This window comes from Scyliorhinus canicula, chromosome 7 (assembly GCF_902713615.1).
Source record: "Scyliorhinus canicula chromosome 7, sScyCan1.1, whole genome shotgun sequence".
In the NCBI taxonomy this organism is placed as follows: domain Eukaryota; kingdom Metazoa; phylum Chordata; class Chondrichthyes; order Carcharhiniformes; family Scyliorhinidae; genus Scyliorhinus; species Scyliorhinus canicula.
In genome coordinates, this window is record NC_052152.1 from 118,857,770 (window position 1) to 118,882,103 (window position 24,334).

Below are 24,334 nucleotides of genomic sequence, written 5' to 3' on the forward strand. Positions count from 1 at the left end.
GACATAGGTCGGTTGTGCTGAAATGGCCCCTTTCCATGCTGTAGATTCTATGTATTCTCAGGCTAGATTTATTTATGTCGGGCCCCAATCCCCAGCCCAAAGGAAATTGCTCTGAACACAGCCTAACCCTGAATGATTATTCAAGAGAATTAACCTTTTTAAATTCATTTACGGGATGTGGGAATCGCTGGCTGAGCCAGCACTTATTGCCATCGCTAACTACCCTCTATTTCAGAGGGCATTTGAGAGGCAACCACATTGCCGTAGATCTGGAGTCACATGTAATCCAGACCAGGTAAGGACGGCAGATTTCCTTCCCTGAAGGACATGAGTGAACCAGATGTGTTTTTACAACAATCGACTATGATCATCATTAGGCTTTTTAATTCCAGTAAAAAGGCCTCCAAATGCCAGTTTTTCCTCAAGAATTAAAATTTATAACAGCCAATCCAAACCTGACAAAATGCAACCCATTTGAGCCGCCATTGTTCGAACTGGACATTTTGCCCAGATCTTTGGCTTTGTTAACAAAGACAGTAAGTAGATTGAACATGTCCAATTATCAACATTATTGTTTTCGCAAAAGTTAATTTTTGAGTGTTTGTTTTATACAGAATGTCTTTGTGAGAGAGCCAAAAAAAAGCCCCTTTCCATTGTCAGGGGTGTAGGACTAATTGGACTAATTTTCAAAGAGCCAGTATCTACACAATAAATGGAATGGCGTCCTGCGCTGCTTGGTTTTATTTTACATCCTTGTTGCCCCTCAGTATTGGACAATGCTGCTGGTACTACCTCATATTATATGTGTAGAAACAGTCGTATGTTGAACCACTTCCTCAGTGGACCACCCACAGGTAGTGATGGAGGAAACCACATTTCCCTTGCATGTTTCTCCATCTCTTCTGTTTGAAAATTCCCAATCCATTGTCTGATCACATCTCAAGATGAAGAAAGAAAAACTTACATTTATATAGCATATTTCATGACCTCGGGACATCCCAAAGCACTTTAGAGCCAATGATGTACTTTTGTTGTGTCGTCACCATTGTAAAGTGGAAAACTCAAGAGCCAAGTTGCACACGGTAATATGGCAATAACCAACCAATCTGTTTTTGGTGATGTTATTTGAGGGATAAAATTTGGCCAGGGAACCAGGGTTAACTCCCCTGCTCATCTTCAAAATAATGTGATTAGGTCATTTACAGTCTCTGAGGGTAGACGCTACTCCAGTTTAATACCTCGTTTGAAAGACTATGCCTCCAACATTGCAGTGCTCCCTCAGGGAAACTGGTTTAGCTCAGTTGGCTGGACAGCTGGTTCATGATGTAGAGCAAGGCCAACAGTGTGGGTTCAATTCCCACCTGTCTTCTCAACCTTGCCAATCGCCTGAGGTGTGGAGATCCTCCGGTTAAATCACCACCAGTCAGCTCCCCTCTCAAAAGGGGAAAGCAGCCTATGGTCGGCTGGGACCATGACTTTACTTTGCTTACTGCACTGGAGTATCAGCCTGGTTTCTGGAGGGTTCCCATGAACCCACAGACCTTTGATTCTCAGGAGAGTCTGCTATCCAATGGGGGATACAAAAAGGGTAATTCCACACAGTAAAACTAATCTCCTCCAAAGGAGTTAATTTGTTCAAACCAATGAGCTGTTCTGAAAACTGCTTCTGCTTTTATTCTTCAAGGAGTGACCATAGCCTCAGGGAGATAAATAATTGGAATATTTTGGCTTTTCACCATTCAGATTACAATTGAGAAGGACAGTGGATTGGATGTGACCGACCCAAAACATGGAAGAATTGATATGGACAACACCCCTCATGTTGGGGGCAACACATGGGCAGGAGGAACTGGTGAGTGGCGATTTCATAGAATTTTTATAGCATTTATAGTGCAGAAGGAGACCATTCAGCCCATTGAGTCTGCACCGGCCCTTGGAAAGCGCACCCTACCCAAGCCCACACCCCCACCCTCCCCGTAACCCCACCCAACCTTTTTGAACACTCGGATAATTTGCATGGCCAATCCACCTAACCTGCACATCATTGGAGTGTGGAAGGAAACCGGAGTCTCCGGAGGAAACCCACGCAGACATGGGGAGAATGTGCAGACTATGTACAGACAGTGACCCATGCTGGGGATCGAACTCAGGTCTCTGGTGCTGTGAGGCAGCAGTGCTAACCACTGTGCCGCCCTCAAGGACAGACAATATAAAGTAACGGGTACAATTCTTGAGGAGATACAGGAGCAGAGGGACCTGGGTGTAATACGTGCATAGATATTTGCAGGTAGGGGACAGGTGGAGAGAGTTAATAAAGCATTTAGTATTCTGGGCTTTATTAATAGGGGTATAGAGTACAAGAGCAAGGAGGTTATGCTGAACTTACACAAGACACTAGTTAGATCTCAGCTGGAATATTGTGTACAGTTCTAGTTGCCACACTCTAGGAAGGATGTGAACGCATTGGAGAGAGTACAGAAGAAGTTTATAAGAATGGTTTCAGGGATGAGGATAGATTGGAAAGGTTGGAACTGTTCTTTTTGGAGAGAAGAAGGCTAAGAGGAGATTTTTTTAAATTTAGAGGACCCAATTAATTGTGCCGCTGTGCTGCCCTGGCTAAGAGGAGATTTGATGGAGGTGTTCAGAATTATGAGGGGGCTGGACAGAGTAGATGGGGAGAAACTGTTCCCGCTCATGAAAGAATCAAAAACCGAGAGGGCACAGATTTAAAGGGATTTTCAAAATAAGCAAATGTGATGTGAGAAAAACGTTTTCATACACGAGTGGTTCGGGTCTGGAATACACTGCCTGGAAAGGTGGAGGAGGCAAGTTCACTCGAGGTATTTAAGAGGGCATTAGATGATTATTTAAATAGAAACAATGTGCAGTGGTACAGGGAAAAGGCAGAAAAATTGCACTAAGTCATAATGTTCATTTGGAGAGCCATTGCACACACAATGGACCGAATGACCTCCTTCTGGTCTGTAACAATTCTGTGATACTGCTTCTTAAACCAGTAACAGTAGCTGCAAGGTAGACATTGAGCTACACATTATCCGAGTAATTTATCAAGCTGCGCCTGCTCAGCACACCACAGCCTTCCAATAGTGACTGATGAGGTGCTTGAAACCAAAAGATGACCAAGTGTTTTGGATTTATTTTTATATTTTTAACATGACCTTAGGGTTAATATGAATGGTGTCCTAGCACAGTAAAATGCTGAAGTGAATTGAAATGACAGTAGATGTGTCTAGTAACTTGACAGAAGCAGTAATAAGGATGTGCTGTTATGTTTCTTACGGTGATGTTGCCCATCTGTTGTGCTTCCCAGACAGACCATAACTGACACATGAATATGATGAGTCTCAGTGCTGTGCGGTTTTCGATTAAAACCACGTCAGTAAACGGTTAAAAGAGAAGCTAACTGCTTCTCAGGAATTTTGATCTGACCTCTGGACACATTCCATGGGTTCATGGCTTAATTATCCTCTCACATCCCTCTAAATTGATTATGGAAGGGCCTCCTTCATCTGCTTAACAATGAAGTAAAGTGGTCACACTAATACCAGCCAAGCTGCTTCTCACAGAAGCTGTCCATTACTCAGTAAAGTGGTCACACTAATACCAGCCAAGCTGCTTCTCACAGAAGCTGTCCATTACTCAGCCTTGGTAAGAGTTGGACTATTTCCACATTCATCCAAGACATTCTGTTTTCTAATCTTCCACCTCTGCCATGTTTCAGCTGGCTCAAAACCCCATTCCTGAGCTCAGAGTCAGGCAAACAGTCCTGCATTATACACTTATCGAGATATTCAAGAGGGCATTAAATGATTATTTCTATTCAAACAATGTGCAAGGGTATGGGGAACAGGCAAGAAAATTGCACGAACGCATAATACTCATTTGGAGAGCCAGTGCAGACACAATGGGCCGAATGGCCTCCTTCTGCTCCGTAACGATTCATGCAGTGCTGAAGGAGACCATTCAGTCCATTCTTCGTGTGCTAGTTCATTGAAAGAGCTATCCTATTAATCCCAATCCCAACCTTTACCCAATGGCTTAGCAATTTTCTTTCTTTTCCAAGTATATATCCAAATCTATTTTTTTAAATATTGAATGTGCTTTCACCACCCCTTCACACATTGACTTCGGATCATGATAACTCATGGAGTAAAAAGAGTTCTTCCACCCCTTTCCCCAACCCATTGGCTACTTTGCCAATTGTTTTAAGCTTTCAGCTTCTACTTACTGACCCTCCTTCCACTGGAAATAGTTACTATATTTCTCGGAAACCCTTCTGGGACACTGAGTGTGAAGCACCATCTGTGCTGTGTGAAATTCTTTTTGGTCATGTCATTAATTTCTAAGGAAACAAGAAAACAACCAAAAATAGTCATTATGGGGTTTAGGAACTGCTGTCAGTTACGTAGTTACATTTGGGAAATAGGCTCAAGTCATTCTAAGACTGATGGATGAAAGATTTACACCTCAGTCGGCTAAAGTACCCTTAAATGGGTCTTAACCTTACCCTTAAATAGGTCTATAGAGTCAAAGAGTGAAGAAGTATCAATTTGCACATGGTCAAAGGTTGGCCATACTTTGAGTGTTATCTTCCCCAATATAGTTATGATAAGGCCACACTGATTGTCCAGGATGTTATGAAGAATGAGAAGCTGGTTATGAGGAGGTGTTTGAGATATTGGAACTATTTCTGTTGAAGGCATTTTGAAGCATAACAGATTTGGGTGTGCTGTCTGATTCAGTGGTGACATAACCCCTTCTCCGATTCAGTGGTGACATCGCTCCTTCAGCAGTCTGAGCATCTTGTATTATGGGAACTGGCTCGCACGCCCCTTTATCTTCTTGCATTTTACACTGCTGGTTTTCACAAAACAGAAACAGTTATGCAGAGAAACAAAGTTCAAGAATAGAAATAACCTATTCATTAGTTGTTCACTGTGAAAAGCTTTGTTCTATCTTTGTAGTATATTTTCTCTTCCCCCTGTCCCAACACGGTTTGTCTCCAAGCGTCACGCCAGGTCCTGTCAGTTTTCATCCTGTGGTCATAATTGCTGGCAGTGGAAAGATCATTTTGAAAGGCAAACAAATTGTAAAACCTTCAAAAATAAAGGTGAATCATACAAACACAAATGTTTTTGGTTTTTGACTGTGTCTGAAGAGGAGGAAAAAGAGAGTAGCCATGTGCCAAAGAAAGAAAGCTGAATCAATAGACCCAGGACATGTGTGAAAACAAATGATGGATTCTATGTGATTAAAACCTTGTTTGGAACGAGACTCCTCAGAAACCTCAGAGATATAAATAGAATTCTCCCTCTCCTCGTGGATCTTGGCTCCCACTGTAGCAATCTGCAGTAATGTCTAACAAAGGAGAGAATACAAACATTAATGTGAAGTGTGTTTTTGCAGTAACTCCTTCTCCATATTCTTTACCCCAGCCTCAGCTTCATTTAAAGAGCAGCTGACAAAGTGTTCCTACTCTGTGGTGTTGTTGATCTCGCTAATCTTTCATAAGAAGAAATACCGTTCCTTTGGACCAGATACTTGTCTGTGTTGCAGGAGGAGCTCATACTAAATCTGTCAGTCTGAAAGAGGCTAACATAATATTTAGAGTTAGGCCACTCAAAAAGTGCCTTGATTGCAAGCAATACAAACACCAACGAAGCTCTGACAAAGAGTCATCCAGACTCAAAATGTTCAGCTCGGTTCCCTCTCCACAGATGCTGTCAGACCTGCCGAGGCTTTCCAGCATTTTCTGCTTTTGTTTCAGATTCCAGCATCTTTTATTCATTACAAGAAATCTGATCTTCATTGCTCCTGGACACATGTGTTGTTAGTTATTGTGGAGGAGGTGCAATCCTTTTCATTTCATTGTTTTCATTGTAGACATCACCCTGAACCAGCTCCATACCTCTAGTGAATGTGGAAGGCATTTTGATAGGAAAGTTGTGACTGGGCCACGTTTCTCTGTAGCACTGTATCTAATGCCATCTGATTGTGCAGCCTTCAGCCCAACCATTTCTGCCCATGAAGCTGTTGGAAACGTGGAGCTGATAACATTGCAGTGTGAAAACAGGACAAGCAACAGGGTATCTCCCTAACCAATCAGATTAATGGAATGTGAAATAAACAGGGAAGGACTGAGAAGGAAATGTAAATTGGAGTGTGGGCGAATTTGGTATCAAATCAGAAAGAGAATTAGAGTGGAAAAGATTCGATTAAGAAAAAGGAGACAGAAAGAAGCGAATAAATAACATTTTGACATTTTCAAAAATTCAAAACCTGAAGGTGAAACTTGACACTTACAGCAGTAAATTTGAAGTGCCAGAGAGGTTGATTGGCAATCATGGGTATATTTCATTGGTAAATTCAGCAAGTTTCGCAAAGCAGAAGGAGAGGTTAAGGGTGCTATGCCATTTTGATTAAACTAATCACGGAGTGGAGCAACTCAAGACAGCAACTTGTGAATATCTGTGTTTATTGGGCTACTGTGCCATTTTCCCATAAATAACTTGCGGTGTTTGCAAGATTGGCTTTGGGAGGCTGTGGAGGTTCAACAAAACTAAGAGCTTTATTTCGAAGATGGTAACATCATGGCTGCGATGTTACACTGCTCCTGCGCAAATGACAAATAGCGTCATCTCCAATGTCCTCACGCAAGCATTCTTGTAAAGTGCCCCTGTTTAGCTGCAAGGCTGCTGGTAAGGAATCACTGAAAATTTTATAAATATACAACATTTCCTCCCCCTTTAAATCAAACTTCCCCAACGCATTCAACAGTAAAACATGAAGCATCAATTAACAACAATAGTCAGTAAGTCAGGCGTTTTGGAGGTCGTCGTTCTCTGAATGGTTAGCGACGAACCTCAGGCATTTGCTTCTCAGTATTTGCTGTGAACTCTGGTGTCTTTGGCCTGGTGTGAACGTCATCTGCAGTTGTTTTAACCGGAGTCGACGTTATGATCTGAGGTTGGCACGATGTTTGATTGGCAATTGCGGTGCTGCTTTCCCCGATTGGTTCTGTTCATCTCAGGTTTTCTAGACGATCCAGGTCATCTCTCGGCACATCTGGATTTGGACTCTGTCATTTCTGCTTCTTGTCACCAAAGGTTGATCCGTGTGCCTCTTTCAGATTACACCTTGGGTTTGGACGGTGTAGGAGACCATCATAGTCTGTGCTTTAATGGTGGCAGGAATCTACGGTATAGTTTCTTGCCATAACTTGTCCCTCGCGAGAAACACCACTTTACGCTTTGTTTCCCTGCTGTATGACTTAGAACATAGAACATAGAACGATACAGCGCAGTACAGGCCCTTCGGCCCTCGATGTTGCACCGACATGGAAAAAAACTAAAGGCCATCTAACCTACACTATGCCCTTATCATCCATATGCTTATCCAATAAACTTTTAAATGCCCTCAATGTTGGCGAGTTCACTACTGTTGCAGGTAGGGCATTCCACGGCCTCACCACTCTTTGCGTAAAAAACCCACCTCTGACCTCTGTCCTATATCTATTACCCCTCAATTTAAGGCTATGTCCCCTCGTGCTAGCCACCCCCATCCGCAGGAGAAGGCTCTCGCTGTCCACCCTATCTAACCCTCTGATCATTTTGTATGCCTCTATTAAGTCACCTCTTAACCTTCTTCTCTCTAACGAAAACAACCTCAAGTCCATCAGCCTTTCCTCATAAGATTTTCCCTCCATACCAGGCAACATCCTAGTAAATCTCCTCTGCACCCGTTCCAAAGCTTCCACGTCCTTCCTATAATGAGGCGACCAGAACTGTACGTAATACTCCAAATGCGGCCGTACTAGAGTTTTGTACAACTGCAACATGACCTCATGGCTCCGGAACTCAATCCCTCTACCAATAAAGGCCAACACACCATAGGCCTTCTTCACAACCCTATCAACCTGGGTGGCAACTTTCAGGGATCTATGTACATGGACACCAAGATCCCTCTGCTCATCCACACTACCAAGAATTTTACCATTAGCCAAATATTCCACATTCCTGTTATTCTTTCCAAAGTGAATCACCTCACACTTCTCCACATTAAACTCCATTTGCCACCTCTCAGCCCAGCTCTGCAGCTTATCTATGTCCCTCTGTAACCTGCAACATCCTTCCGCACTGTCTACAACTCCACCGACTTTAGTGTCGTCTGCAAATTTACTCACCCATCCTTCTGCGCCCTCCTCTAGGTCATTTATAAAAATGACAAACAGCAACGGCCCCAGAACAGATCCTTGTGGTACGCCACTCGTAACTGAACTCCATTCTGAACATTTCCCATCAACTACCACTCTCTGTCTTCTTTCAATTAGCCAATTTCTGATCCACATCTCTAATTCACCCTCAATCCCCAGCCTCCGTATTTTCTGCAATAGCCGACCGTGGGGAACCTTATCAAACGCTTTACTGAAATCCATATACACCACATCAACTGCTCTACCCTTGTCTACCTGTTCAGTCACCTTCTCAAAGAACTCGATAAGGTTTGTGAGGCATGACCTACCCTTCACAAAACCATGCTGACTATCCCTAATCATATTATTCCTATCTAGATGATTATAAATCGTATCTTTTATAATCCTCTCCAAGACCTTACCCACCACAGACGTTAGGCTCACCGGCCTATAGTTACCGGGGTTATCTCTACTCCCCTTTTTGAACAAAGGGACTACATTTGCTATCCTCCAGTCCTCTGGCACTATTCCTGTAGCCAATGATGACCTAAAAATCAAAGCCAAAGGCTCAGCAATCTCTTCCCTGGCTTCCCAGAGAATCCTAGGATAAATCCCATCCGGCCCCGGGTTCTTATCTATTTTCACCTTGTCCAGAATTGCCAACACTTCTTCCCTACGCACCTCAGTGCCATCTATTCTAATAGCCTGGGTCTCAGCATTCTCCTCCACAATATTATCTTTTTCTTGAGTGAATACTGACGAAAAGTATTCATTTAGTATCTCGCTTATCTCCTCAGCCTCCACACACAACTTCCCACCACTGTCCTTGACTGGCCCTACTCTTATCCTAGTCATTCTTTTATTCCTGACATACCTATAGAAAGCTTTTGGGTTTTCCTTGATCCTACCTGCCAAAGACTTCTCATGTCCCCTCCTTGCTCGTCTCAGCTCTCTCTTTAGATCCTTCCTCGCTTCCTTGTAACTATCAAGCGCCCCAACTGAAACTTCACGCCTCATCTTCACATAGGCCTCCTTCTTCCTCTTAACAAGAGATTCCACTTCTTTGGTAAACCACGGTTCCCTCGCTCGACCCCTTCCTCCCTGCCTGACTGGTACGTACTTATCAAGAACATGCAATAGCTGTTCCTTGAACAAGCTCCACATATCCAGTGTGCCCAACCCTTGCAGCCTACTTCTCCAACCAACACATCCTAAGTCATGTCTAATGGCATCATAATTGCCCTTCCCCCAGCTATAACTCTTGCCCTGCGGGGTATACTTATCCCTTTCCATCACTAACGTAAAGGTCACCGAATTGTGGTCACTGTTTCCAAAATGCTCACCTACCTCCAGATCTAACACCTGGCCTGGTTCATTACCCAAAACCAAATCCAATGTGGCCTCGCCTCTTGTTGGCCTGTCAACATATTGTGTCAGTAAACCCTCCTGCACACATTGTACAAAGAACGACCCATCTAATGTACTCGAACTATATCTTTTCCAGTCAATATTTGGAAAGTTAAAGTCTCCCATAACAACTACCCTGTTACTTTCGCTCTTTTCCAGAATCATCTTCGCCATCCTTTCCTCTATATCCCTAGAACTATTAGGTGGCCTATAGAAAACTCCCAACAGGGTGACCTCTCCTTTCCTGTTTCTAACCTCAGCCCATACTACCTCAGAAGAAGAGTCCCCATCTAGCATCCTTTCCGCCACCGTAATACTGTCCTTGACTAGCAGCGCCACACCTCCCCCTCTTTTGCCCCCTACTCTGAGCTTACTAAAACACCTAAACCCCGGAACCTGCAACAACCATTCCTGTCCCTGCTCTATCCATGTCTCTGAAATGGCCACAACGTCGAAGTCCCAGGTACCAACCCATGCTGCCAGTTCCCCTACCTTATTTCGTATACTCCTGGCATTGAAGTAGACACACTTCAAACCACCTACCTGAACACTGGCACCCTCCTGCGAAGTCAAATCTGTGCTCCTGACCTCTATACTCTCAATCTCCCGTACCCCAAAACTACAATCCAGGTTCCCATGCCCCTGCTGAATTAGTTTAAACCCCCCCAAAGAGCACTAACAAATCTGCCCCCCAGGATATTGGTGCCCCTCAGGTTCAGATGTAGACCATCCTGTCTATAGAGGTCCCACCTTCCCCAGAAAGATCCTGTTGTTTTCTTCGTATAATGTCTTTTGTCTTTGGTGGATTTAGTAAGTTGACGTTTATCCATGAGCAATGCCGGAGAAACTTGAGTTGTTGAGTAAGCAGCATTCCTGTACATGAGCAGGAATTGACTTTGGTCAATGAACCTTGTTTTCTGGTTACCTTTGACTTGTGCTTCATCCTTGGCACAAAAGGCCCTGCGAATCTGTTTGTAGCAGGATGGTATGTTGCGGACCTGGTCTCTTGAGGCAACTACTCTTGAGGTCTTGCCTCCAAGCACCATTTCCATTACCTCGGGGAGTATTGGATCACTTCGGATCCGCTTCTTCAGTTGGCCTGCAGTTACAGGAGTATTATCTACCTGCTTGAAGTGGACAAAGGTTTCCATGCGAACTACTTATCGACAAACCTTCTGCTGAGGGTAGTTAGGAAGGTTCATCTGCATTACAATGAAAGTTTGACTGATGATACTTGCTAGTACACATGTGTGCTGACAACAGCAATGCCCATATCTGTATTCTGCTCACTGCCAGTGCTGGAATCTCAGTATGCTGTCCAAAAACCGTCATTAATGACAATGGCCCATCAATTACAGGGGCTGTTTAGCACACAGCTAAATCGCTGGCTTTGAAAGCAGACCAAGCAGGCCAGCAGTACGGTTCGATTCCCGTAACAGCCTCCCCGAATGTGGCGACTAGGGGCTTTTCACAGTAACTTCATTTGAAGCCTACTCGTGACAATAAGCGATTTTCATTTCATTCAATTATGTGAATTTCCTCCCATACAGGAATTGATAAAACCATTTTATATCAAAGATGATTCCAACAGCTTATTTCTCTATCTGCGCATAATTGCTTTCGGCTTTATACAATGTTCAGGATGCAAAAGCTATCGGCTTCTCCTCACCTGCAAACATGATGTGGGAATCAACACAATAAGGTGATGCATCTCGCCAACTGCAGGTGTGGGCTTAGATCAAAATGTGTCAGGACATCTGACAGGAGCAATGCCTCCTTGGCTTGCGTGAATGCTTTCTCACATTGATCCGAGATGGAATAAACTCAGAGGATTAATTTATTCGCACACACTCAATACAACAAGGTTGCATGCAGACGTAACTTCAGTTGTTCAAAAAGATCTTTGTTTGTTTTTAATATTTTAGAAGTTAGTAATGAGGATATCTGTATATATTTTATAAAATTATAGAGGTCTTCGTCCCCCGACACATCTTTAAAATGAAACTGAGCCTTTCCGCAGTCCGGATGGGTAATTCAAGAGTTTTATATCCATCCTTCAGCCCATTTTGTCTAAAGCCTCCCATGGGTCGTATGAACAGAAGAAACAGTCAGCCCTTTGAGGCTGTTCCTCAAGCAATTTGATTAGAGAAAGCACCAAAGCCAAATCCAATCCATTCATCACCCAAGCACGGCTCCCGAGATAGGAGCAGAAGCCTTGGAAAATTTTTGTTTGTATTTGTTTAGAAATTTTGTGTACCCAATTCATTTTTCCAATTAAGGGGTAATTTAGAGTGGCCAATCCACCTACCCTGCACATCTTTGGGTTGTGGGGTCGAAACCCACGCAAACACGAGGAGAATATGCAAACTCTACACGGACAGTGACCCAGGGCTGGGATCGAACCTGGGACCTCGGCGCCGTGAGGCAGCAGTGCTAACCACTGCGACATTGTGCTAAATTTTATTTTGTAATAATTGTATCTCCCTCACCTACAAAGGCAGCCTGAAGCAGGGAGCTGGTGAAGAGTCCACACTTTTACTTTTATAATCAATACCTGTTTATTTATCCCAGGTGGAAGAGATACTGCCGGACTCGGTGGGAAAGGTGGTCCCTATCGTTTGGATGCAGGGCACAAGGTGTACCAGGTGTCTCAGGCTGAAAAGGATGCAGTGCCTGAAGATGTAAGAAGAGCAGCAAGAGAGATGGCTGAGAAAGCATTCAAGGAAAGGTGTGTGTGAGCTGAACATACTGTTCTAACTGCACTGTGCATGTTTATTCTTTCATCCTCTAAACATGAAGTTGATTAAAGCATCAAGCGCAGGTCTGCAGCCCAACAACAGCTGCAATTTTAAGGAATGATGTCCTGTTGTATGGAAAGTCAAGCGTAAGGCCACAGCACACAGCTGGTTCCATTTGCCTTTCAGAGCGATTTTATAGAATTTACACTGCAGAATGAGGCCATTCTGCCCATCGAGTCTGCACCGGCCCTTGGAAAGAACACTCTACTTAAGCTCCACCCTATTCCCGTAACCCAGTAACCCCACCTAATCTTTTGGACACTAAGGGGCAATTTAGCATGGCCAATCCACATAACCTGCACATCTTTGGACTGTGGGAGGAAACCCACGCTGACGCGGGGAGAAAGTACAAACTCCATACGGACAGTCACCCGAGGCCAGAATTGAACCCAGGGCCCTGGAGCTGTGAGGCAGCTGTGCTAACCACTGTGTCACCGTGCCACGCCTAACCGACCTATAATTTTTTGGCATTTCCTTCATATTCTTCTTAAACAACGAGGCGAGGAGGCAGATCTCCATGAACTACCACAGCTGGTATGGGGATTGGTGTTATTTTGCATCACACACTAGCCATCTCGTCAGCTGAGTTGAGCGACCCCCCCACTTTTTGTAGTAATGGAGGAAACATCATCATTGACACACAGCAAGATCCCGCAAAGCGCAATATGATAATGGACAGGCTTTTTTTTTTAGCGATGTCAGTTGAGCGATGGGCATGGACCTGTACACAGATGAGGACAACTCACTCACCCTTCGGGACTAATATGGTGGGACCTTTACTGTCCACCTGAGAAGGTAGAGGGGGCCTTGTTTTTATGTCTCCTTCTGAAAGAGCGCATGTCAGACCCTCACTACTGCACTGGCGTGTCAGCCTGGATTTTTACTCAGGTTTCTGGAATTGAACTTGACCCCACAACCTCTGACTGAGTTAAGATTGCAGCACTGTGGTTAGCACTGCTGCCTCGCAGTGCCAGGGATCCGGGATCAATTCTGGTTTTGAGTGACTGTGTGGAGTTTGCACTTTCTCCCCACTTCTGTGTGTGCTTCCTCCGGGTGCTCCAATTTTCTCCCACAGTCCAAAGATGTGCAGGTTAGGTGGATTGGCCATGATAAAATTACCCCTTAGTGTCCAGGCATGTGCAGGTTAGGTGGGGTTCCAGGGTAGGAGAGGGAGTGGTCCTAAGTAGTTGTCCTTTCAGATCCGGTGCAGACTTGATGGGCTGAATGGTCTCCTTCTGCACTGTAGGGATTATATTTTATGGTTCTATATGGCTGACATCACAAAATGGATTAACCATCGCTAAAATTGGCCCTTGGTGTTCCAAGATGTGGAGGTTAGGTGGGGTTATAGGCTGGTTAGCCTGACTTTGGTAAGATTTTAAAGTCCATTATTAAAGATGAGATCGCGGAGTACTTGGAAGTGCATGATAAAATAGGACTGAGTCAGCACGGTTTCGTCAAGGGGAGGTCATGTCTGACAAATCTCTTAGATTTCTTTGAGGAAGTAACAAGGAAGTTAGACAAAGGAGAACCAGTGGGCGTGATTTATTTAGATTTCCAGAAGGCCTTTGGCAGGGTGCCGCATAGTAGACTGTTAAATAAGTTAAGAGCCCATGGTGTTAAGGGTAAGATCCTGGCATCGATAGAGGATTGGCTGACTGGCAGAGGGCAGAGAGTGGGGATAAAGGGGTCTTTTTCAGGATGGCAGTCGGTGACTAGTGGTGTGTCTCAGGGGTCGGTGCTGGGCCCGCAACATTTCACAATATACATTAATGATCTGGAAGAATGAACTGAAGGCACTGTTGCTAAGTTTGAATTTGGATTTTCTTTATTGTCAGGTGTACCAAGGTACAGTGAAAAGTATTTTTCCGCGAGCATCTCAACAGATCATTAAGTTCATGAAAAGGAAATAAGAGAAAATACATAATAGGGCAACACAAGGTACATAATGTAACTACATAACATCGACATCAGGTGAAGCATACAGGGTGTAGTGTTCATGAGGGCAGTCCATAAGAGGGTCGTTTAGGAGTCTGGTAACAGTGGGAAAGAAGCTGTTTTTGAGTCTGTTCGTGCGTGTTCTCAGACTTTTTTATCTCCTGCCCGATGGAAGAAGTTGGAAGAGTGAATAAGCCGGGTGGGAGGGGTTTTTGATTATGCTGCCCGCTTTCCCCAGGCAGCGGAAGATGTAGATGGAGTTAATGGATGGGACTGGGCTGTGTTCACGTCTCTCTGAAGTTTCTTGCGGTCTTGGGCCGAGCCGTTGTGCTTTCTTGGTGGTAGTGTCGATGTGGGTGGACCAGGACAGATATTTGGTGATGTGTACCCTTAGGAATTTGAAACTGCTAACCATCTCCACCTCGGCCCCATTGATGCTGACAGGGGTGTGTACAGTACTTTGCTTCCTGAAGTCAATGACCAGCTCTTTAGTTTTGCGGGCATTGAGGGATAGATTGTTGTTGCTGCACCACTCCATTAGGTTCTCTATCTCCCTCCTGTATTCTGACTCGTCGTTATTCCAGTTCCGGCCCACTATGGTCGTAACGCCATCAAACTTGTCGATGGAGTTGGCATCAAATTTTGCCACGCAGTCGTGTGTGTGCAGGGAGTGTAGTAGTGGGCTAATTACGCAACCTTGCGGGGGGGCCGGTATTGAGGACTATTGTGGAGGAGCTGTTGTTGCTGATTGTGGTCTGTGGGTTAGAAAGTCGAGGATCCAGTGCAGAGTGAGGAGCCAAGTCCTAAGTTTTGGAGCTTTGATATGAGCTTGGCTGGGATTATGGTGTTGAAGGCGGATCTGTAGTCAATAAATAGGAGTCTGACCTCGGAGTCCTTGTTGTCGAGATGCTCTAGGGATGAATGTAGGGCCAGGGAGATGGCGTCTGCTGTGGACCGGTTGCGGCGGTATGCAAATTGCAGTGGATCAAGGCATTCTGAGAGTTTAGAGGTGATGTGCTTCATGACCAACCTCTCGAAGCACTTTATGATGACTGAAGTCAGGGTCACCGGATGGTAGTCATTGAGGCTCGTTGCCTGGTTCTTCTTTAGCACCGGTATGATGGTGGTCTTCTTGAAGCAGGTGGGGACCTCGGAGCGGAGTAGGGACAGGTTAAAGATGTCCGCAAACACATCTGCCAGCTGTTCCACACAGACTCTGAGTGCACGACCAGGGATCCTGTCCCGACCCGTCACCTTCCGAGGATTCGCTTTCAGGAAAGCCGATCTGACTTCGGAAGCTGTAATGGTGGGTCTGGGTGAGTTATGGGCTGCTGGGGCACTCAACAGCAGATCGATGGTTATCTGCTCGAACCAAGCATAGAATTCAGCATAGAGCTGCTGCTGGAGTTACTGCTCGGCTTCAATTTGTAGCCCATTATGTTGTTTAGGCCTTGCCACAACCGCCGAGAGTCTGTAAAGTTAGTCTGTGACTCGAGCTTGGTCTGATATTTTCTCTTGGCATCTTGGATGACTTTGCGAAAGTCGTACCTGGATTTCTTGTATCGGTCAGGATCGCCTGACTTGAATGTCTCAGACCTGCCCTTCAGTAGGGAGTCAATCTCGTGATTGAGCCATGGTTTCTGGTTGGGAACGTACGTACTGCTTTCTTTGGCACGCAGTCGTCCACACATTTGCTGATGAAGTCTGTGATGGTGGTGGCATACTCATTTAAGTTTGCAGATGATACAAAGATCTGTAGAGGGGCAGGTAGTATTGAGGAAGCAGACGGGCTGCAGAATGATTTGGAAAGGCTAGGAGAGTGGGCAAAGAAGTGGCAGATGGAATACAATGTGGAAAAGTTATGCACTTTGGAAGGAGAAATGGAGCAGAGACTATTTTCTAAATGGGGAAATGCTTAGGAAATCAGAAGCACAAAGGGACTTGGGAGTCCTTGTGCACGATTCTCTTGAGGTTAACGTGCAGGTTCAGTCCGCAGTTAGGAAGGCAAATGCAATGTTAGCATTCATGTCGAGAGGGCTAGAATACAAGACCAGGGATGTACTTCTGAGGATATACAAGGCTCTGGTCAGACCCCATTTGGAGTATTCTGAGCAGTTTTGGGTCCCGTATCTAAGGAAGGATGTGCTGGCCTTGGAAAGGGTCCAGAGGAGGTTCACAAGAATGATCCCTGGAATGAAGAGTTTGTCATATGAGGAAAGGCTGAGGACTCCGGGTCTGTACTCGTTGGAGTTTAGAAGGATGAAGGGGGATCTTATTGAATACTGCGAGGCCTGGATAGAGTGGACGTGGAGAGGAGCTTGTAATATGAGGAAAGGCTGAGGAAAGTCTGTACTCGTTGGAGTTTAGAAGGATGAAGGGGGATCTTATTGAATACTGCGAGGCCTGGATAGAGTGGACGTGAAGAGGATGTTTCCACTTGTAGGAAAAACTAGAAGCAGAGGACACTATCTCAGACTAAAGGGATGATCCTTTAAAAGAGAGATGAGGAGGAATTTCTTCGACCAGATGGTGGTGAATCTGTGGAACTCTTTGCCGCAGAAGGCTATGGAGGCCAATTCACTGAGTGTCTTTAAGACAGAGATAGATAGGTTTTTGATCAATAAGGGGATCAGGGGTTATGGGGAGAAATGGGAATGCAAAAAATACCAGCCATGATTGAATGGCGGAGCAGACTCGATGGGTCGATGGCCTAATTCTGCTCCGATATCTTATAGGGATAGGACGGGGGTCTGGGCCAAGGTGGGGTGCTCTTTTGGAGTTGCAAACCCGATGGCCGACTGGCCTCCTTCTGCACTGTAGGGTTTAAATCTAAACCAATGCGAAAGTAAAATTCTGCAGACACTGTAAACCTGGAATAAAAGCAAAAAATGAAAATCGCATATTGTCACGAGTAGGCTTCAATGAAGTTACTGTGAAAAGCCCCTAGTCGCCACATTCCGGCGCCTGTCCGGGGAGGCTGGTACGGGAATCGAACCGTGCTGCTGGCCTGCTTGGTCTGCTTTAAAAGCCAGCGATTTAGCCCGGTGAGCTGGAAATACTCAGCAGGTCAGGCAGCCCCTGTGGAGCAAGTTACATATCAGGTCAATGAACTTCCACCAGAAGTGGCCAGAGTGTAGGACAAACACTAAGCGAAATGAAGAGACAAGTAAGCTCCTTTCTGGTGTAAACAACTCTTGTGAGTACAGGATTTCCAAAAGCATTTCTCCACAAATCGTTCTCAGTGGAAATGGCCAATTACAAAAACATGAACAAACCCTTCTTTGTTATTGCACAAAATTCATCCAATTTCTTGTCAATGTCAACACATCACTTCTTTTGGGATTTTCTGTTAATTGTTTGACTGCATGAAGGGGGCCATTTACTAAATCTCAGCTGAATCATGAACGAGGAAAGCCTCCATTGAAGATCAATCAAAAAGTATTGATTACTATTGAAACATCTGACAAGCTGTAACACAAAAGAAATGAGCCTTGCAAAGTCTAGAAAATGCAGGCAGAGTCTATTCTGAGTGTGAGTTTTGAAAAGACCATTTAGAGTTTGTTCATTGTGTTGAAATCAAAGCAGCTTCTATTTCGTTTTCCCGAACTGCAAGTAATTCATGTCAGCGAATGCCGACAGCTGCAGGGCAATTCGCACTTTATCATAGAAACTCTTCACAACTGTCCAATCTTTGTAGTGCAGTAAACTGAGAATGATGGACTATTGGTCATCTTGATTTGCTGTGACCTTGCACATTATTGCTCAATTCAACATCACACAGTTTCAATTACGCTAAATACAAGCTGGTTCTTTTCCCAGAAGCTGAGAGACACTGTGAGTTCACCCCTTCGACACGAAACACACTGCACCCCTTCGACACTGAAACACACTGCACCCCGTCGACACTGAAACACACTGCTCCCCTTCGACACTGAAACACACTGCACCCCTTCGACACTGAAACACACTGCACCCCTTCGACACTGAAACACACTGCTCCCCTTCGACACTGAAACACGCTGCACCCCTTCGACACTGAAACACACTGCACCCCTTCGACACTGAAACACACTGCACCCCTTCGACACTGAAACACACTGCTCCCCTTCGACACTGAAACACGCTGCACCCCTTCGACACTGAAACACACTGCACCCCTTCGACACTGAAACACACTGCACCCCTTCGACACTGAAACACACTGCACCCCTTCGACACTGAAACACACTGCTCCCCTTCGACACTGAAACACACTGCTCCCCTTCGACACTGAAACACATTGCACCCCTTCGACACTGAAACACACTGCACCCCTTCGACACTGAAACACACTGCACCCCTTCGACACTGAAACACACTGCACCCCTTCGACACGAATCACACTACACCCCTTCGACACTGAAACACACTGCACCCCTTCGACACTGAAACACACTACACCCCTTCGACACTGAAACACACTGCACCCCTTCGACACTGAAACACGCTGCACCCCTTCGACACTGAAACACACTGCACCCCTTCGACACTGAAACACACTGCACCCCTTCGACACTGAAACACACTGCACCCCTTCGACACTGAAACACACTGCACCCCTTCGACACTGAAACACACTGCACCCCTTCGACACGAATCACACTACACCCCTTCGACACTGAAACACACTGCACCCCTTCGACACTGAAACACACTACACCCCTTCGACACTGAAACACACTGCACCCCTTCGACACTGAAACACACTGCACCCCTTCGACACTGAAACACACTACACCCCTTCGACACTGAAACACGCTGCACCCCTTCGACACTGAAACACACTGCACCCCTTCGACACTGAAACACACTGCACCCCTTCGACACTGAAACACACTGCACCCCTTCGACACTGAAACACACTGCACCCCTTCGACACTGAAACACACTGCTCCCTTTCGACACTGAAACACACTGCACCCCTTCGACACTGAAGCACACTGCTCCCCTTCGACACTGAAGCACACTGCACCCCTTCGACACTGAAACACACTGCACCCCTTCGACACTGAAACACACTGCACCCCTTCGACACTGAAACACACTGCTCCCCTTCGACACTGAAACACACTGCACCCCTTCGACACTGAAACACACTGCACCGCTTCGACACTGAAGCACACTGCACCCCTTCGACACTGAAACACACTGCACCGCTTCAACACTGAAGCACACTGCACCCCTTCGACACTGAAACACACTGCTCCCCTTCGACACTGAAACACACTGCACCCCTTCGACACTGAAACACACTGCACCCCTTCGACACTGAAACACACTGCACCCCTTCGACACTGAAACACACTGCTCCCCTTCGACACTGAAACACACTGCACCCCTTCGACACTGAAACACACTGCACCGCTTCAACACTGAAGCACACTGCACCCCTTCGACACTGAAACACACTGCACCGCTTCAACACTGAAGCACACTGCACCCCTTCGACACTGAAACACACTGCTCCCCTTCGACACTGAAACACACTGCACCCCTTCGACACTGAAACACACTGCACCCCTTCGACACTGAAACACACTGCACCCCTTCGACACTGAAACACACTGCACCCCTTCGACACTGAAACACGCTGCACCCCTTCGACACTGAAACACACTGCACCCCTTCGACACTGAAACACACTGCACCCCTTCGACACTGAAACACACTGCACCCCTTCGACACTGAAACACACTGCACCCCTTCGACACTGAAACACACTGCACCCCTTCGACACTGAAACACACTGCACCCCTTCGACACTCAAACACACTGCACCCCTTCGACACTGAAACACACTGCACCCCTTCGACACTGAAACACACTGCTCCCCTTCGACACTGAAACACACTGCTCCCTTTCGACACTGAAACACACTGCACCCCTTCGACACTGAAACACACTGCACCCCTTCGACACTGAAACACACTGCTCCCCTTCGACACTGAAACACACTGCACCCCTTCGACACTGAAACACACTGCACCCCTTCGACACTGAAACACACTGCACCCCTTCGACACTGAAACACACTGCTCCCCTTCGACACTGAAACACACTGCTCCCCTTCGACACTGAAACACACTGCACCCCTTCGACACTGAAACACACTGCACCCCTTCGACACTGAAACACACTGCACCCCTTCGACACTGAAACACACTGCTCCCCTTCGACACTGAAACACACTGCACCCCTTCGACACTGAAACACACTGCTCCCCTTCGACACTGAAACACACTGCACCCCTTCGACACTGAAACACACTGCACCCCTTCAACACTGAAACACACTACACCCCTTCGACACTGAAACACACTTTGCCCTTTTAATACTCAAATACGCTCCACCCCTTTAATACTCAAGGTAAGAAGTCTTACAACACCACTATCCTCACCTGATGAAGGAGCAGTGCTCCAAAAGCTAGTGATTCGAAACAAACCTGTTGGACTTTAACCTCGTATTGTAAGATTTCATACCGTGCCCACCCCAGTCCAACGCGGCACCTCCACATCATGGCTTTAATACTCAAAATACACTGCACCCCTTTAATGCTCAAACACACTGGACTCCTCCTATGCTCAATCACACAACAGCCCTTCAACACTCCAACACACTATACCCCTTCAGTAATCAAACACACTATTGTTATGCCACCCTGGGCAAGTGCCCTGGAGTCACAACACAAATGAATTAACCAATAATTCATATAAAAATTCCAGAAGTGTTTTGACCCTTGGCTGCCCAATCACAGTCACCAGGTTTGTACGTTGAAAGACAATTACAGCTTATTTATACCAAGAACTATCATGAAATATGCAGTAAATACAACTGCATAACAAGCTAATACCTACTACCCCCTTTAACTGTCCCACCCGCTACTCATACACACAAGGCAGTCAAACACAGAGGGCGAAATGGGGAAAATTATAAGGATGAAGATCAAAAGATGAGTCTTTTAAAACCACAAATGAACCTCATTGTCGGTAATACCTCCTGACGCACAGGAGCCCTGGAGAAAAGTGGGACCGGCCCGTTAATAATATTTCAATGACTTTTACTGTACGTGCAGTGTAGAATGCATTCACACCGCTGTCGAAGGACTGGAGCATGGAATTCCGTAGAACGTCAATGCCAAACTCTATTTTTAGCTCCCGCTGAATTCTTCACCCAATCGTGTTCCTGATTCCGACGTTGAATCCCATCTCATGTATTGAAGGAGTGTATCATGTTTGAGTATTGAAGGGGTGTAATGTGTTTGAGTATTGAAGAGATCTATTGTGTCTGAGTATTAAATGGGTGTAATGTGTTTGAGTATTAAAGGGGTGTAGTGTGCCACACATGCCATAGGGACACCACAACTCAGTGGGGGCTCACTTGGTACCCTGATGCTGACCTCCGCCTTGGCGATTGCCCGCTCCCCAGGCCCACCATCTAGATCCAGTGGCTGCTGCTCCTGTGATAGTGAGGGGCAGCAGGTCATGCAAGCCCCCTCCCGTCTTCTCCCTCTCCCTATGGTTATGCGCCGCCTTCTGGGGATGGGGTTGGGTGGGGGGGGGGAACGACAGAAAATGCAGTGTTAGGCAGTCGGATGCGGCCAGTACAGAGATCGGCAGCTGGTGGCCTTTGTGAACAGGACACCCCGCCATGGCGGGCAGAATGGTTGCTGGCATGTGGCGCAGGGTGGGGTGCAAGCAAACTGCTGGCAGGTGGAGTTCGGTCACCCTTCGGGTTGGGGGTGTGGTGATTACGGGTGTGTGGGACGACTGTTGGTGCCAGGGACACGGTGCTGGCTTCTCACCCTGGCCGCCCTGAGGAGGCCTTGCAGCTTCTTGCGACACTGCTGGCCGGTCGTGGCATTGGGGCTCACGGCCCCGCCACCCGCGCCCAGGCCGGGTGTACAGCGGCAGGTGGCAGCTTCCTTCCCACCCCGCGGAACAGAGTGCCCCGCCACTTCTCCACGGTGTCCAGCAGGGTCTCGAGCTCCGCATCTGCGAACTGTGCTGTCACTCTTCGAGCTTCTATCGTGCTGGCTGGAATGAATGGGTGTGGAGTGCTGATATGCAGCTGCAGCTAGTCAGCCTCTCGAGTGCCAATCCCGATCCTGGCGAATCAACAATATTTTTTATTGGAATTGCTCTCGTTCCATGAGATGCCGGTGCTTGGCCGTTAACGGATTCTGAATTGCTCCGGGACAGGCGCCGCTTTCGTGGTCATAGAACACCACCCATTCAGTCCTGGCATCAGCATTTAGTCTGTGAAATGGAGAATCCAGCCCACTCTATCCCTTCACTACTCATTCAATACCCGTTTAATACTGGGGGACTTTGTTCGGAGGCACAAATCGTCCTTTCCTCACCTGCCGCCCTAGGGGCTACTGGTCAAGATGGTGTCAAGAACAGGGGTAGGGGAGGGAAAGGTGTCAGATATATACAAGGAACTGATCGACTGGGAGGGAGCCCCAATAGGGGCAGTGAAACACAAGTGGGAGAAAGAGTTGGGTAGGGAGTTGGAGGCTGGATTGTGGGAGGAGGCCCTGAGGAGAGTGAATGCATTGTCGTCGTGCGCTGAGCTTAGCCTTATCCAGTTCAAGGTGGTCCACAGGGTGCATATGACTGTGGCCCGGATGAGCAGGTTTTTTTGAAGATGTGGAGGATAGGTGTGGGCGGTGTGCGGGTGGGCCCGTGAATCATGTCCACATGTTTTGAGCATGTCCGAAGCTTGGGGGATTCTGGTAGGGGTCTGTCGACGTTTTGTTGGAGTTCCTGAAGGTGAAGGTGGTCCCGAGTCCAACGGTGGCGATCTTTGGAGTGTCAGAAGATCCAGGAGTTCAGGGGGCGAGAGAAGCCGATATCTTGGCCTTTGCCTCCCTGGTAGCCCAGACATGGATATGATTGGAATGAAGCGACTGGGGGGGGGGGGTTTAAATGGGGAGGCAGCGGAGTTGGGAAATGAGGGGGCAGGTTGGTGGGGTATTTTTTTGAGTTGGTTATTTGCAGCCCTGTTGGCTTGATTAGTGATTATGTTTGTTGTGTTCATATATAAATGCCTCAATAAAATATATTTTTCAAAAATAAAATAGCCCTTTAATACTCAAACACACTACACCACTTTAGTACTGAAAACACACTATGTTCCTTTAATACTTAATCACACAGCATCCTTTTAATACTCAAACACACTACACCCCTTTAATACCCAAGTGCACTACACCTCTTTAATACTGCAACACACTGCACCCCTTTAATGCTCAAACACACTATACCTCTTTAATACTCAAACATTCAATACCCGTTTGATACTCAAGCACACCACACCCCTATAGAACTCAAAACACATCACATCCCTTTAATAATCAAACACGTGACACCCATTCAATACACACTACACTCATTTAATACTCAAACACACTACATCCTACAGGGGCAGCAGGGTAGCATGGTGGTTAGCATAAATGCTTCACAGCTCCAGGGTCCCAGGTTCGATTCCCGGCTGGGTCACTGTCTGTGTGGAGTCTGCACGTCCTCCCCCTGTGTGCGTGGGTTTCCTCCGGGTGCTCCGGTTTCCTCCCACAGTCCAAAGATGTGCGGGTTAGGTGGATTGCCATGTTAAATTGCCCGTAGTGTCCTAATAAAAGTAAGGTTAAGGGGGGGGGGGGGGCTGTTGGGTTACAGGTATAGGGTGGATACGTGGGTTTGAGTAGGGTGATCATGGCTCGGCACAACATTGAGGGCCGAAGGGCCTGTTCTGTGCTGTACTGTTCTATGTTCTATCCCTCTAATACTCAAACACACTATATCCCTCTAATACTCAAACACCCTTTAATACTGAAACACACCACACCCCTTTAATACTCACACACATTACACTCCTTCAATACTGAAACACATTATACCCCATTAATACTCAAATACACAACACCCCTCAAACACTGAAACAC

General features: G+C 46.3%; 1 protein-coding gene across 1 annotated transcript in view; it reads left to right on the plus strand.

Moving 5' to 3' along the window:
* The window catches only part of vwa8 (von Willebrand factor A domain containing 8), a 489,820-nt gene that overhangs the window by 414,260 nt on the left and 51,226 nt on the right, over positions 1-24,334 (plus strand). Inside the window, exons 38-39 of the mRNA XM_038802772.1 lie at positions 1,744-1,852; positions 12,191-12,347. Of these exons, the coding sequence (XP_038658700.1) occupies positions 1,744-1,852; positions 12,191-12,347 (266 nt within the window). The remainder of the gene's footprint in view (positions 1-1,743; positions 1,853-12,190; positions 12,348-24,334) is intronic.